Source organism: Rhinoraja longicauda, chromosome 34 (assembly GCF_053455715.1).
Source record: "Rhinoraja longicauda isolate Sanriku21f chromosome 34, sRhiLon1.1, whole genome shotgun sequence".
NCBI lineage: Eukaryota > Metazoa > Chordata > Chondrichthyes > Rajiformes > Arhynchobatidae > Rhinoraja > Rhinoraja longicauda.
Window position 1 is genome coordinate 7,216,276 of NC_135986.1, and position 16,435 is coordinate 7,232,710.

The window sequence follows — 16,435 nt, forward strand, 5'->3', positions numbered from 1 at the left end:
CAGGAAGCATGAAAATTGAAGGATAAATTGTTAAGAGTAATGACCAGCTCTGCTAGGCGGAGGAGAGTGTTAGTACAGGATAATTGGCTGGTTCTGCGGTCGAGGAAGAAACGGAGTGCCTTCAGGCATTCCTGTTAAGGGGTGGAGTTGTAGAATGACTGAACGTCCATAGTAAAGCTGATGGAGTGAGGGCCTAGGAAAAGGTAGTAATTGACGAGCCGAAGGGCCTTTGAAGTATCTTGAAATGCGTTACAACGTCAGAGAGCCGGGTTCGATCCTGACAACGGGTGCTGTCTGTGCGGAGTTTGCACGTTCTCCCCGTGACCTGCGTGGGTTTCCTCCGAGATCTTCGCTTTCCTCCCACACTCAAATGTTTGCAATTGATTGGTATGGTATAAATGTAAAATTGTCCCTAGTGTGTGTAGGACTAGTGTTGTTGTGCGGGGATCGCTGGTCGGTGCGGACTCGGTGGGCCGAAGAGCTTCTTTCTATGCTGTGTCTCAAAATTAAATTAAACTAAACTAAACTAAACTAAACTAAACTAAACTAAACTAAACTAAACTAAACTAAACTAAACTAAACTAAACTAAAGTAAACTAAAGTAAACTAAAGTAAACTAAAGTAAACTAAAGTAAACTAAAGTAAACTAAAGTAAACTAAAGTAAACTAAACTAAACTAAACTAAAGGCAAGTTTGCTGACGATGGCAAATTAGCTGACATTAAATATGGTTGTCTAAAATTGCTAGATAACCTCGCTGCGGAATGGCCTGTGGAATTTAATGGAGATAAGTGCGAGGTGTTGGATTTTGGGAGTCGGATGGTGTTGGAGCTTCACGGTGAAAGGCAGGGCCCTGGGGACTGCGGTAGAACAGAGCGATCAAGGTGTGCATATTCATAATACCATGAGAGCTATACGTAGGAGCGAAGTATTTTGGTAAACTGAGCTTCACCAGTCACGATATTGTGCATAGAGGTTGAGCATGTTAAATTTGAAAAGATTTTGGTGCGGCCACATTTAGAGTACGGTGCTCACTTTGGTCACCCAGCTGCAGGAAGGACGTCATTGAGGTGGAAACCGCGCAGAGAAGATTCACGATTTGCCAGGACTTGAGGGTCAGAGCTCTAGGGAGTGGTTCAGCAGGCAGGCATCTCATGGGAACGCAGGCGGCACAAGCATGATCTTAATATATAGGGTGAACCATCCAGGATTGGGAAATCAAAAAGTAGTGGACACTGGTTTAAGGCTGTAAATGAGAATGCCAGGATTTGATAGGAAACTGCGGGATATCCCTTTCACTCAATGAGCGGTGGATGTACAGAGGGACCTATCAGAGTAACTAGTTATTGCAGGTAGAGTAATAGGTTTTCAAAGAAACAAGGCCAGGTACATGGATAGGATGGGTTTTGGGGAAGATGGGGCAAACGCGGACAGATGAGACTAATGTAGATGGGGCATTTTGGTCTGCATAGTTAAGGTGGATCGGGGAGATCTGCTTCCGTGCTGCATGACTTCATAACTGGAACCCAAAGTTCAAACCGTTAGATTGCAAGCTCCCCAAGCGGAATATGAAGTGCGGCGTCTGCAGTTTGCTTGTAGCCTCACTTTACCAAACGATGAGACAGAGGACAGAAGAGTCGGGATGGGAATGGGTAAATGAATGATAATGATTGGTAAGTGGAGATCCAGCAGGCTTTGGCGGTCAGAGCGCTTTGCAGGAAAGGTGTACATGAACACATCACATGCAAAATGTGATATAAATACATTTACTTGTAAATAGGTTAAATTATGATGATTTGCATACTATGCGTAACACATACATCCACCATTGGCTTTAATTAAATAGCACAGACGGTTATAAGACCATGACACAACCGGTCTGCAGGGGGCGCACGATCCTTTACTCTGACACATACAGGTAGCCCGGTCCAGAAACACTCAGAGCTGATCTCATTCATTCCCTTTACTCCCTGCTCCGGCAATCAGCTCGCATTGTTTCAGTCCCGAGACAGTTGATCGAAACATTCACCATGACTACTTTATTGCAACTCTCCCAGACCCACCAGTGTGTCTTTGTTTCAGCTCTTAATGGACGACGCTGCTGCGGTTACCTCGTCAACATATTCATTACAGATTAACATTTATTACATCAGATTTATTTTTGAACAATCTTAAGACATATTGTAAAGGGGTACTTGATTGCATTCTTCAGTTCGTCTCTGAACTTAGATTGAGTGAGCACATAAATAAACGTGTTCGTGCACGAACTTAGAATTTTAAGCATGTCCGCAGCTGAAATTGCGAAATACCTTGGGTTAGCGAGGATTTGGACTTGGTGTAAGTTGGCAATATGCTTGTAAATGAAGAAGCACACGTCCGTAAGCCACAGGAGGATGAAACTTCCGGACACACAGAAGAGTAAAATGATCGATTTCCTTCGACTCTGCATCTCCGGGTCCTCCTGTTTCTCGCCACCTGCGCGTGCGCGGAGCTTCCTGCGGGCTCGGCTCGCCACCACGATGGATCTGACCGTCAGGATATTAAGCGTGACAATAACGAAAAATGGAACCAGAGGGGTTAAAATGGTGTGAATCCAGGAGAAAGCAAGCCACCCGGGGTGGGAAAAATATTCCGGCTTTTCCACACATCCAATTGGCAGGTTTACATAATACGAATAAAATGCAAAGTAGTAGGGGATGTTCCGTAATAAGCTCACCACATACACCGTTGCTATCGCCACCCTGGCGATTCTAACCGTGCAGTACTTGGTCTTAAATCCCTGGCAACAAATGGCCACAAAGCGATCCAATGTAAACGCGACAGTTAACCAGACTGAGCAGTCCAGGGACACATATCCCATCACTTTTTGTAGGGTGCATGCAACAGTGTGACTCTCGTAGCCAAAAATCGCACCGTAAAGGTAACCTATCGCCACGTTGAAGAAGACGGCCGTTAGATCTGCTGTCGCCATCGCCACCAGATAGTGAGTGATGCACCGGGACAGTCCGCAATTTCCCCGTCCGATAACGATGATCGCCACTAAATTACCTGTGAGGAAATGAACACAGACGGCTTTTGAACCTGGTCACCAGATGCAAGGTGCTCTCCATGATGGTGGTCATGGTGCAGGCACGACCCCTACAGCTGTACTGCGGTATGACAGTCGCCCGCGCCAAATATCAATTCATCATGAAATGTGTACGAAGGAACTGCAGATGCTGGCTTAAACTGAAAATTGAAGGTGGGTTTGGGTGGTATGGGTTGAGATGAAGTAGCAGTGTCCAGCAGAGACACGGTACTAAACGCCACCTTTGTGTGTGGGTGCTTCAGTCTCCGTGTATTCCGATAGAAAGACACATTAGATCCTGTGTTGCTGTCATCTCCATCCGGAATTAATACAGACTTTCGAAACCGTTCTAATAATTGTCAGAGTGATCGGCAAACAAAGGATTATAATGATGGCTTTTCAGTGGCATTAAAAATGAGGATTTGCGTTCACGTAGCCCGCACTTTGTATAAAACTTCACCTCGGGAACCACGCAGGAACCGCGCACTGCGACCCTTTCTGAGCCACTCCGAGAGTTGCATCTCCCCCTCCCATCAGCGACCCTCTTCAGTTCCCCGTCGGCTTCGTGCGCCGACATTCCGCATCGTTTCCTCTCACTGACATGTACCAACAAAATATAAAATATGCAACTTCTTGAAGTAATTTCAGAGACATGCTGTTGACTTGTGTTTGCGTGGCGGATACATTAGATGGACAAACCCCGGGCAATCCTTCACTCTCCTGATCCGAAGGAACAGATGCAAAAATTCAACCTCTTAACGCTGTTAAATGGCAAGCGGATATAACGACTTACTGAGCAGTCCGACGACTGTGGTGACGTAGGCAAAGTAATATTGGACACGGATAACGGTATCGATCCGGTAACGGTTTCTAGACCACATCGCTGATATCGGTGGGAAATAAAGATGTGGCCTGTGCTCACAATGGTCTCAGGTAGATCGTCACCGCCAGTAGCTCAAGGTTCCCGGTCAGGTTTATTTATACCTCACGAAATTCTGATTTCGTCAATTACATTTCTCCCAGCTGCAAATTAATTCCGCTACTTATAAAGAGTGTGAAATTCTGTTTATCTGATATTGCTGAAGTACCTCTTGAGACTGTCCAAAGATTGTTTTGTACATCTGCCAACATCTACTCAGCCTGTTTTGTATCTAAGTTTTCAACATAATGGAAATAACTGACATATGAACCCCAGTGCGGCTCCCAGAACCTCTACCGTCAATGCCCCAGTTCCCCATTCGTTCAGCCAGCACGCAAAGGTTTTCACGGTATCTCGGTAGGGCTAACAAAAATGAACCGAACCGAACCGAACCAAACTAAACCAAATCGAAACAGACCAGGAAAGGATGGGGGCTGTGGACAGATATGGCTCAGTTGTCTTGCAGCACAGGTTTAATAAATACCGGGATGGTTCCCGCTAAATTGGGATTGTTGGCGACAGAGAAGATTCACGAGGATGGTGCCACGATTGGAGGGTCTGAGCTACAGGTATAGACTGAGTAGGCTAGGACTCTATGCCTTGACGCGCATGAGGATTGGGGTGATCTTATAGAGTTGTATAAAATCATGAGAGGATTAGATCGTGTAGATACACAGAATGTTTTGCCCAGAGTAGGTGAATCAAGGACAAGAGGACGTCGGTTTAAGGTGAAGGAGAAAAGATTTAGTTTGAAGCCAAGGGACACATTTTTTCAACGAAAGGGTAGTGGGTGTATGAAACAAGCGTCAAGAGGAGGTAGTTGAGGCAGGGACTATCCCAATATTGAAGAAACTGCTAGACAGGTACAAGGATCGGAAAGGCTGAGAGGAATATGGACCACACTCGGGCAGGTGAGACTAGTGTAGCTGGGACTTGTTGGCCGGTGTGGGACAAAGAAACTGTTTATATATGGTATCACTCTATGACCCAATGACTCCAATCACCAATTAATCCAATCACCCTCCCAACACCAGCACGTGTTTAATATAGACTGGGATAGTTCCAGATAAATTGGAATTGAAATATTTCGGTTCCGGGGCTGGTGTTATGTGCCCTTCCACAGGTCTCGGTGAACTTTGACCTGTATGTGGGTTCAGGAATAAATTGGAAATGCAAATGATATGTTGGCCACTTTTACAGCAAGCGTTTCTGAGCTCAACGTTCAAATGTTTTGCATTACTTATATGGGCACGTAAAATATTGCACCAGGATACTGGGCCCCACGTCCACCCTGTTCTGTTTGACAGGGTCATGGTTGATCAGCTTCTTTAACCTCCTGTTTCCGCATCCTCCCCATCTCCATTGAGCCCTCGTTGGCATTAAAGTACTTGTATTTGTCACTTGTCGTTGTATATTTAATGGCCCGTTTCCACTGCCTTTTGATAGAGAATTCTACCGTGACAACATCCTCTGGAGGAAGAACTGTCTCCCGATCTTGGTTAACGATAGGAGCAGAATTAGGCCATTCGGCCCATCAAGTCTGTTCCGCCATTCCAACACGGATTTGCCACTCCCTCCTTACCCCTTTCTCCTGCCTTCTCCCCATAATACCTGGAACCCGTACCCATCAAGAATCTATCTATCTCCGCCTTAAAAACATCTATTGACGTCCTCCACTGCCTTTGTGCCAAATATTTCCAGAGATTCATCATCCTCCAACCAAATAAATATATACGTATATAGGTCTGAAGAAGGGTCCCAACCCGACACTTCAACTATTCCTTCTATCTAAAGATGCTGCCTATTCCGCCGATTCAGCTTTTTGTGTCTATCTTCGGTGTAAACAAACATCTGCTGTTGCTTGCCACCCACACACACACACACACACACACACACACACACACACACACATTTATATATATACACACACACACACACACACACACACACACACATATATGTATATACACATATATATATACATATATATATATATGACAGGACACATATATATATGTGTGTGTGTGTGTGTGTGTGTGTGTGTGTGTGTGTGTGTGTGTGTGTGTGTGTGTGTGTGTGTGTGTGTGTGTGTGTGTGTGTGCGGGTGTGTGTATGTGTGTGTGTGTGTGTGTGTGTGTGTGTGTGTGTGTGTGTGTGTGTGTGTGTGTGTGTGTGTGTGTGTATGTGTGTGTGTGTGTGTGTGTGTGTGTGTGTGTGTGTGTGTTTTCTATGTGTAGATGCTCGTTAGTGAAGTCAATCTTGGACTGTGCAAACACTACACAGACAGCGCCCAAGGTCAGGATCCAAATCGCGTCGCGGGCGCCGTGAGGAAGCAATTCTACCGGTTCCACTCCTCTGCTGTCCTGTGTACAAGCTATATTGTGAGACTGGAGTGCAAGCTGTGGGGTGGATTGGTCCCAGAGGTTGCTGCTGGCGATTCCCCTTCGTTTGTTGGGAATTTGAGGACAGCGCTCAGAGGTCCACTGCCCGCCATGTCCAAGCCCCTCTCTGTCAGCGGACCGTTGGACAAACGGCGGTGTGGAACCGATCAGCTCTGCAGAGGGTTGTGGAAAGGGGGCTACAAATGGGAGGATCATTGGAAAGAGTGACGGAGGGAGGGGCTGGGGTTGTGGATGTGAGTGTTACCTGGAACTAAAACATTGAATGGCGTTTCCACAGGAGCAAGGATATCGTGGAAAAGCTGCACAACGCCTTGGTTAGACCCCATCTGAGGTTCTGAATGCAAGTTTGACCTCGGTGTCTGATGAAGGGAGTTCTCGACATGCCGAGAATGCAGCAAGTGCCAAGTCCTTGATGAAGTAAATGATAAAATGTTGAACAATGCATGACGGCACAGCGTTTGCCAGAGGTTAAAGCGTTCAAGCTCACAGTGTCGGAGGGGGAGCAGGAGGAGCAGTCCATGTATTCAAAGACCTGACCCACCCACCGAGTCCTTCTTTCTTTCCCTGCTCCCATTGCGAGAATGGTACAGAGTTTGGAAACACGTACCACCAGACTCAAGAACAGCTTCCAGGTTTCTAATCGATGCTTCTATAATCCAGGGTACTGTACGATATCACATTGAGGACATTGGTCTTTGGCTTTGGTTCTTCCATACGCTGGGATACAGTCCGATGCATCTTTACTCCGTTTTGGACATTAGACTCTGTCTGTGGAACTGATGTGCAACATGCTAAGAACTGCTTGATTAGTTAATTAATTGATTTGGACACGTGACGGGGGTTATGGAGAGAAGGCAGGAGAATGAGGTTCAGAGGGAATGATAGATCAACCTTGATTGAATACCAGAGTAGATTCGATGGGCCGTATGGCCTGATTCTGCTTATATAACGTATGAATGTATGAGCTATTTTCTGCACTCTATATTTTCGAACCGAACCGAACCGAACCAAACTAAACCAAACCGATACAAACCAGGGAGGGATGGGGCTGTGGTTCAGTTGTATTGCAGCACGGGTTTAATAAATACCGGGATGGTTCCCGTTAAATTGGAATTTTTGCCGGCAGAGAAGATTCACGAGGATGGTGCCACGATTGGAGGGTCTGAGCTACAGGTATAGAGTGAGTAGGCTAGGACTCTATGCCGCGAAGCGCAGGAGGATGGGGTGATCTTATAGAGTTGCATGAAATCATGAGAGGAATAGATCGTGTAGATGCACAGAATCCTTTGCCCAGAGTAGGCGAATCGAGGACAAGAGGACATTGGTTTATGGTGAAGGAGGAAAGCTTTTGTAGGAATCTAAGGGACACATTTTTTCAAAGAAAGGGCAGTGGGTGTATGAAACAAGCGTCCAGAGTAGGTAGTTGAGACAGAGACTATCCCAATAGTGAAGAAACTGTCAGACAGGTACAAGGATCGGACAGGCTGAGAGGAATATGGACCACACTCGGGCAGGTGGGACTAGTGTAGCTGGGACTTGTTGGCCGGTGTGGGCCAAAGGAACTGTTTATACATTGTATCACTCTATGATCCAATGACTCTAAACGACAAATTAATCCAATCATCCTACCAACACCAGCACGTGTTTAATATAGACTGGGATAGTTCCAGATAAATTGGGATTGAAATATTTCGGTTCCGGGGCTGGTGTTATGTGCCTTTCCACAGGTATCGGTGAACTTTGAACTGTATGTAGGTTCAGGAATAAATTGGAAATGCAAATGATATGTTGGCCACTTTTACAGCAAGCGTTTCTGAGCTCAATGTTCAAATGATTTGCATTAATTATATGGGCACGTAAAATATTGCACCAGGATATTGGGCCCCACGTCCATCATGTTCTGTTTGACAGGGTCATGGTTGATTATCTTCTTTAACCTCCTGTTTCCGCAAATTTCCATTGAGCCCTTGTTTGCATTAAAGTACTTGTATTTGTCACATGTCATTGTATAATTAATGGGCTGTTTCCACTGGCTTGTGATAGAGAATTCTACCGCGACTCTATCCCCTGGACGAAGAACTGTTTCCCGATCTTGGTTAATGATAGGAGCAGAATTAGGCCATTTGGCCCATCGTCTGTTCCGCCGTTCAATTATGGCCGATCTGCCACTCCCTCCTAACCCATTTCTCCTGCCTTCTCCCCATAACATCTGGAACCCGTACCCATAAAGAAACTATCTATCTCTGCTTAAAATATCTATTGACGTCCTCCACTGCCTTCTGTGGCAAATATTTCCAGAGATTCAACACCTTCCAACTAAATAAATTCTTCCTTATCTCCTTCCTAAAGAAACGTCCTTTAATTCTGGACCATGGCCTCTCGTCCTGGATTCTCCCACAAGTGGGAACATTATCTCCACGGCTACCCTATCCAAGTCTTTGAGGTTCTCGATGGACTACCTCGTACTGCCAGTGGTGATGGTCTTGATCTCGTCAGCCACTGGCGCCATCCTCCCCGGGTCCATTTCACCTAATGCTGTTAGACATATACAGGATTTCACGATGTCCCTTCCCATTCCCTCGTACTCCAGTCAATATAATCCAAGTCGAACTAATCTCTCCCCATACCCCAGATCCGTCGTCGCATCAGTCCATTGAATGAGCACTTGCTGCATTCTTGCCATGTCGAGAACTCCCTTCATCAGACACAGCGGTCACAATTGCAATCACAACCTCAGATGGGGTCTAACCAAGGCGTTGTGCAGCTTTTCCACGATATCCTTGCTCCTGTGGAAACACCATTCAATGTTTTAATTCCAGGTAACACTCACATCCACAACGCGCGCCCCTCCCTCCGTCCCTCCTTCCAACGATCCTCACATTTATAGCCCCCTTTCCACAACCCTCTGCAGAGCTGAGCGGTTCCACACCGCCGGTTGTCCAACGGTCCGCTGACAGAGAGAGGCTTGGATATGGCGGGAAGTGGACCTCTGAGCGCTGTCCTCAAATTCCCGACAAACGAGGGGGAATCGCCAGCAGCAATCTCTGGGACCTATCCACCCCACAGCTTGCACTCCAGACTCACAATATAGCTTCTACACAGGGCAGCAGAGGAGTGGAACCGGTAGAATTGCTTCCTCACGCGACGCGGTTTCGGTCCTGAAATTGGGCGCAGTCTATATATATATATGTCTGAAGAAGGGTCTCAACCCGACACGTCACCTATTCCTTCTATCCAGAGATGCTGCCTCCTCCGCCTATTCAGCGTTTTGTGTCTATCTTCGGTGGAAACCAACATCTGCAGTTGCTTCCCACACACACAAACATGCACACACACGTACACACACACACACACACACGCACACACACGCACACACACACGCACACACACGCACACACACACAGACACACACACACACACACGCGCGCGCGCGCGCGCGCGGGTGCGTAGGGGGGATGGAGTGGCTTTGGGTCCAGGGCTCACTCTCACACTCTTTCCCATTCCCTGCCCCCCCCCCCCCTACGAGGAATGGGTCTCACTCTCCCATACCCGGGGGACACTCCGAGCAGGAGGGAGATGGTCGGACTGATGGTCCACTCATCCTTCCCTTCCGTCCCAGAGAGTGGGGGTGGGAGGGAGAATGGGACATGGGAGGGGGACAGCGGGGGTAGGGGACAGCGGGGCTGGGGGGAGGGGGACAGCCCATCGGGTCAGGGAAGAGGGGAGAGAGGGGGGGAAGTGGGGAAGGGATGGGAAAGGGGGAAGGTGGGTGGGAGGAAGGGGACAGTGAGAGTGAAAGGGGGAGGATGGGTGGGGGGAGGGGGAGGGTGAGGGGAGGGGGAGGGTGGGGGGAGGGGGCGGTACGGGGAAGGGGAGAGGGTGTGACCGAGGAGCCCTGGACGCAAAGCCTCTCCTGTATTGGTGTAGCACCCTCAACCCCCTACTCAATCCCCCTTATCCCCACCTCCCTACCCCCCACGCTCCCATTTCCCCTGAACCCCACTGTCTCCCTTATCCCCCACCCACACTCTCTCATACCCCCACCACCAGCCCCTTCTCCCCCCTCTCCTGCTGTCCCCTTCCCCCCACCCTCCTCCCCACCCTGCCCTCCTCCCCAGTTCCACTCTCCCTCCCACCCCCACTCGCACTCTCATCCACCCCCCACTCTCTCCTCCCACGGAGGTCTTTTTTTGGAAATGAAAGAAATGTTGATCAAAATGTTGATCAAAATGCCGTTATTTCGTTAAAATAACCTAAACACAATTTAAGTCATTATTGAAAACAATAATATCAAATCAAAATGGATCCTTTTAAAACTTTCAAATTTATCTATAGAGCAGTAGCTTTTTTAAAGAAATAAAATCAAACTTAATGAAATTCACGTTCCTCATTTAAAATAAATGTCTTTGTTACAAATGAAATTAAATTTATGTAAATTAAATGTATTTTGATAAAAAAGAAAGTAAACTTATCTATGAAATCTCTGTTTTTTGAATCGTTTTTTAAATAAAATTAAACGCAATCGAAATCTCTTTCTTCATTTAAAATAAATGTGTTTTTTTTGTTAGAAATTAAATGAACCTTATCTATGAAGTTTTCGTCTGTATATCGTTTAAAATGCCCTATTTGCGATACTGACGTGGGGGTGGTCAACCAGCAGCAGCGCGCGGTGGATGTGACGCGGGAGACGGGTGGTCAACCAGCAGCAGCGCGCGGTGGATGTGACGCGGGAGACCGTGTGGTCAACCAGCAGCAGCGCGCGGTGGATGTGACGCGGGAGACCGTGTGGTCAACCAGCAGCAGCGCGCGGTGGACTGTCGGCGACAGCAGTTGGTGTCAGCCGGAAGCAGCTGCTCCACCCGCATCGAGCGGGAGGTCGGAGCAAATCACTGGACCCCACGTACGGACCCGGCCCAATCGGGCGCAAATAGGGAGGTCGGAGCCCATGAATGGCGCCCACGTCGTGGTGAGCGGCTCGTTGGATGCGGACCAATCGAACGTCGAGCGGGCGTGCGAGAGGGGGGGAGCAGCAACAGAGCTCTCGTCACTCCGCACGCTCATCGGCAGGCACTCCCGTCAGTCGGGCGGGTGCCGCTTCACCCTCCCCCCCTACGCACGGCGCTCATCGGCGACGGCCGGGTCAGTGCTGCCCGATCTGAGGAATGTCAGACGCGAGGCATGCGGGGACGGGCGGTGGTGCACGGGGGCACATTACTTAAAGATCCGCGGGGGGGGGGGCGCATTAGTTAAAGGTCCGGGGGGGGCGCATTAGTTACAGGTCCGGGGGGAGGCAGCGCATTAATATAAGGTCGGGGGGAGCGCATTAGTTAAAGATCAGGGGGGGAGCGAATTAGTTAAAGGTCCGCCGGGTGCGTGTGGGCGCGTTAGTTTTTAGGTCCGGGGGGGGAGCACATTAGTTAAAGGTCTGGGGGGGGGGGAGCGCATTAGTTAAGGTTCCGGGGGGGCGCATTAGTTAAAGGTCGGGGGATGGGGGAGAGAGCGAGCTCATCTCTTGAAGTCGTGCGTGTCCCATTGTGACGTCACACGCTGAATACCGCGGGGGCGAAGTCATCTCACAGGCGCACGGGTCCCACTGTGACGTCACACGCTGAAGATCGTCAAGAAATTGGTTAGAAACGAAATGTTTTAACTTAAAAAACTCTAACTTAAAAAATATACGACCAGAGGGTGCGAGGCGAGGCTGGGGGGGGAGGGAAGAGCAGCAGCAGAGATCTCGTCACTCCACACGATTATCGGAAGGCACTCCCGGCAGTCCGGCGGGAGCCGCAACCCCCCCCCCCCCCCCCCCACCTGGAGAGGCGACGGCCGGTTCAGCGCTGACCGATCTGAGGAATGTCAGACGCGAGGCATGCGGGGACGGGCGGTGGTGCACGGGGGGAGCGCATTAATTAAAGATCCGCGGAGGGGGGGCGCATTAGTTAAAGGTCCAGGGGGGCGCATTAGTTACAGGTCCGGGGGGGGGCGCATTAGTTAAAGGTCGGGGGGAGCACATTATTTAAAGGTCGGGGGGGAGCGTATTAGTTAAGGGTCCGTGGGGTGTGGTGGCGCATTAGTTAAAGATCCGCGGGGGGGGGCGCATTAGTTAAAGGTCTGGGGGCGCATTAGTTAAAGGTCCGGGGGAGCGCATTCCCCACTCCCTCATCCCCCACCACCTCCCCCACCCCTGCTGTCCCCTTCCGCCCACTCCTTTTCCTCCCCACCCCCACTTTTCCCTCCTCCGCATCCCACCTTGCCATCCTCCCCAGTCCCACTCTCCCTTCCACCCCCACTGGCACTATTCCCCCCCGTTCCCCCACTCTCTCCTCCCCCCACCACCCCATTCTCTCCTCCCTAGCCTCACTCTCACTCCCCCCCTTTCCCCCCACTCTCTCCTCCCTCAGCCTCCCCAATCCCTTCTCTCCTCCCCAGCCCCACTCTCACTCTCCCCCACCCTCCCTCTCTCCTCCACCCCTCCTCCCCCACCCCCCGCCTCCCCCACACTCACCCCATTCACACTGTGCCCCTCCCCCATCCCCACTCTCCCCTGATCCCAACTGCCCCCTTCCCCCAACCCCCACTCTCTTCCCCAACACCAGCCCCCGTACCCCCACACCCCCTGTCTCCTCCCCCACCTTCCCCCTGCCCTTTCACTCTCACTGTTCTCTTCCCCCCATCCACCTCCCCCCCTTTCCCTCCCTTCCCCACACACTACCCCCCACTCTCCCCTCTTCCCTGACACCCACTGTCCCCTCCCCTCACCCAGCTCTCCCCCACCCCCATTCTCTGCTCCCCCAGCCCCACTCTCACTCTCCCCCACTTCCCATTTCCCCACCACTCCCTCTCTCTCCTCTCCCACCCCCACCTCTCTCCTCCCGCCACCCTCACCCCCTCCTAACCCCAGCCTGCCCTCCTCCCCAGCTACACTCTCCCCACCATCCCCACTCAAACTCTCCCCACCCCCCTTTCTCCACCCCCCTTTCCCCATCACTCCCACTCTCTCCTCCCCCACCCCCTCCATCCCCACTCTCTCCTCTCCCCTCCTACCCCCAACCTCCCCTCCACCCACTCGGCCCCCACGCCTACTCCCCGCCGCGGACCCGTTGGCGGAAAAAGTCACTTATTGAGCGTGCAGGGAGGAGGAGGCAGCTCCGGAGTGCGGCCGGTAATGTGACCTGGCCGACCCCGGACAACTCGAGACGGATAGCGCGGCAGCTGAGACCCGGCAGAAGTGGAAGACGGATAGCGAGGCTGGGCGTCTGTGGGCTGGGACTACTCTAGGCCGGTGCCGCGCACAAGATGGCGGAGCGTGAGGAGGAGGAGAGCGGCCCCCATCTTTCTGAAGTCGCGACGGGACGGCGGTGGCAGCGGCCCTCGTCGACGCCGCCATCGGTGGAAGCAGCCGCTGAAGGAGGAGGAGAAGTAGCTGCCCGCTGGGGCTTGTGTGCGGTAATGGGCGGCCCGGGCGATAGTGGGAATTCGAGGACGTCGTGGGTTGAAGGGACGAAAGGGAAGGATGAGTGGACCATCATTCCGACCATCTCCCTCCTGCTCGGAGTGTCCCCCGGGTGTGGGAGAGTGAGGCCCATTCCTCGTAGGGGGGGGCAGGGAATGGGAAAGAGTGTGAGTGAGTGAGCCCTGGACCAAAGCCTCTCCTGTATTGGTGTAGCACCCTCAAGCCCCTCACGCGATCGCCCTTGTCGCCCCCCTCCTCCCCCCACTGACCCACTCCATCCCCCCTACGCACCCGCACTTGCCCCTCCCCGCCCCACCACCACTTGCCCCTCCCCTGCCCCTACCCCCACTCCCCCAGCCCTGCATGTACCCCCATTCGCTCCTCCCCACACCAATTCCCCCTTCCCCCACTCTCCCTGCCCGCACTCCACATTCTCCCCACCCCACGCTCTCCTCCCCCACCCCCCACTCTCACTCTCCCCACCCGCCACATTTCCCCACCCCTCTTTCCCCCCACCACCCCGCTTTTCTCCCACCCCCCTTTCTCCCCACCCCCACTCTCTCCGGCCCCACCACTACACTCTCCGGCCCCACCCCCTCCACCCCTCTCTCGCCTCTTCCCCATCGCCACTGTCCCCTTCCCCGACCCCAGTATCTCTTCCCCGCACCACCACCCTCCTCCCCCGCCCCCACCCCCACTGTCCCCCTTCCCCACACCCCTCCTCCTCCCCATCCGCCACTGTCCACTACCCCCACTCATCCCTCCTCCCCACCCCAGCCTGCCCTATTCCCCAGCACTGTCCCCCCCCACCCCCACTCTCACACTCCCCCACCCCCTTTCGCCCTCACTCACACTACCTCCTCCCCCACCCCTTCCACTCTCCTCTCCTCTCCTATCCCCACCCTCCCCGCCACCCACTCGCCCCCCACGCCCACTTCCCTCCGCGGACCCGTTGGCGGCGAAAGCCACTTACCGAGCGTGCAGGGAGAATGGAGCTCCGGAGTGCGGCCGTCAATGTGGCCTGGCCGAGCCCGGACTACTCGAGACGGTCTACTGGAGTCGGATAGTGCGGCTGGGCGGCTGTGGACTGGGACTACTCGAGGCCGGTGGCGCGCACAAGATGGAGGAACGTGAGGAGGAGGGGGAGGGGAGCGGCCGCCATCTTTCTGACCTCACGCTGGGGCCGGTGGTGGCAGCGGTCCTCGTCGACGCCGCCGTCGGTGGTAGCGGCCGCTGAAAGCGGAGGAGAAGAAACTGCCGCTGCGGGTTGTGTGCGGTAACGGTGCGGGGCGCAGGGCCCGGGCGATAGCGGGGACTCGAGGACGCCGTGCGTTGAAGGGACCGAAGTGAAGGATGAGTGGGCCAACAGTCCGACCATCCCCCCCGGGTGTGGGAGAGTGGGGAGAGAGGAGAGAGGTGAGGGGAGAGAGGAGAGAAGCGAGGGGAGAGAGGAGATGGGAGCCCCTGAGTGCGGGCGGACGGCTCCGCTAACGGCGTACATCTTGTTTGTGCAAGTGAGGGGAGAGGCCGTGCGCACAGCAGTTTGAAAAATGTGTTCAAAAATAAAATGTTTTAAAGTTTAAAATGTCTCTAACCTGAAAAATATAAGACCAATTTAAATAAAACTTGTTATAAAGAGTCGCCAGGAGAGTGCTGATTAAGGTGGCACTAGAATTGTGGCGCTATGGTTTACCGTTCTGGCTGCAGGTCCTCATGTGCACAACCAAATGTCAAAATCTCAGAGATATATACATATAACCATATAACAATTACAGCACGGAAACAGGCCCGTTCGGCCCTACCAGTCTACTCCGACCACTTTCTCTGACCTAGTCTCATCTACCTGCTCTCAGACAATAACCCTCCAATCCCCTCCCATCCATATACCTATCCAATTTAATCTTAAATAATAAAATCGAGCCTGCCTCCACCACTTCCACCGGAAGCTCATTCCACACAGCCACCACCCTCTGAGTAAAGAAGTTACCCCTCATGTTACCCCTAAACTTTTGTCCCTTAATTCTGAAGTTATGTCCCCTTGTTGGAATCTTCCCCACTCTCAAAGGGAAAAGCCTACCCACGTCAACTCTGTCCGTCCCTCTTAAAATTTTATAAACCTCTATCAAGTCCCCCCTCAACCTTCTACGCTCCAAAGAATAAAGACCCAACCTGTTCAACCTCTCTCTGTAGCTTAAGTGCTGAAACCCAGGTAACATTCTAGTAAATCTCCTCTGTACCCTCTCCATTTTGTCGACATCCTTCCTATAATTTGGCGACCAGAACTGCAAACCATACTCCAGATTCGGCCTCACCAATGCCCTGTACAATTTTAACATTACATCCCAACTTCTATATTCGATGCTCTGATTTATAAAGGCAAGCATACCAAACGCCTTCTTCACCACCCTATCCACATGAGATTCCACCTTCAGGGAACAATGCACAGTTATTCCCAGATCCCTCTGTTCCACTGCATTCCTCAAATCCCTACCATTTACCCTGCACGTCCTATTTTGATTTGTCCTACCAAAATGCAGCACCTCACACTTATCAGCATTAAACTCCATGTGCCATCTTTCAGCTCACCCTTCCAAA

The 16,435-nt window shown here is 51.5% G+C and overlaps 2 protein-coding genes across 2 annotated transcripts in view; one reads left to right on the plus strand and one right to left on the minus strand.

The window, feature by feature from the left end:
• Positions 1 to 2,154: 2,154 nt before the first annotated feature.
• Positions 2,155 to 3,947, minus strand: LOC144609306 (putative G-protein coupled receptor 139). The gene is made up of 2 exons (XM_078427737.1): positions 3,860 to 3,947; positions 2,155 to 3,047 (listed from the first exon to the last, which is right to left on the minus strand). Exons 1-2 carry the CDS (start codon positions 3,945 to 3,947, stop codon positions 2,155 to 2,157), a joined length of 981 nt encoding a protein of 326 aa, XP_078283863.1.
• Positions 3,948 to 10,975: 7,028 nt separating this feature from the next.
• The window catches only part of LOC144609307 (uncharacterized), a 17,877-nt gene continuing 12,417 nt past the window's right edge, over positions 10,976 to 16,435 (plus strand). The window contains exon 1 of the mRNA XM_078427738.1: positions 10,976 to 11,551. Within this exon, the coding sequence (XP_078283864.1) occupies positions 10,976 to 11,551 (576 nt within the window). The remainder of the gene's footprint in view (positions 11,552 to 16,435) is intronic.

Coding starts and splice junctions, on each gene's coding strand:
- LOC144609306 (XM_078427737.1), bottom strand. CDS start 3,947: ATGTGGTCTAGAAACCGTTACCGGATCGATACCGTTATCCGTGTCCAA. Junction 3,048..3,859: donor CACAGTCGTCGGACTGCTCA/GTAAGTCGTTAT, acceptor ATTTCCTCACAG/GTAATTTAGTGGCGATCATC.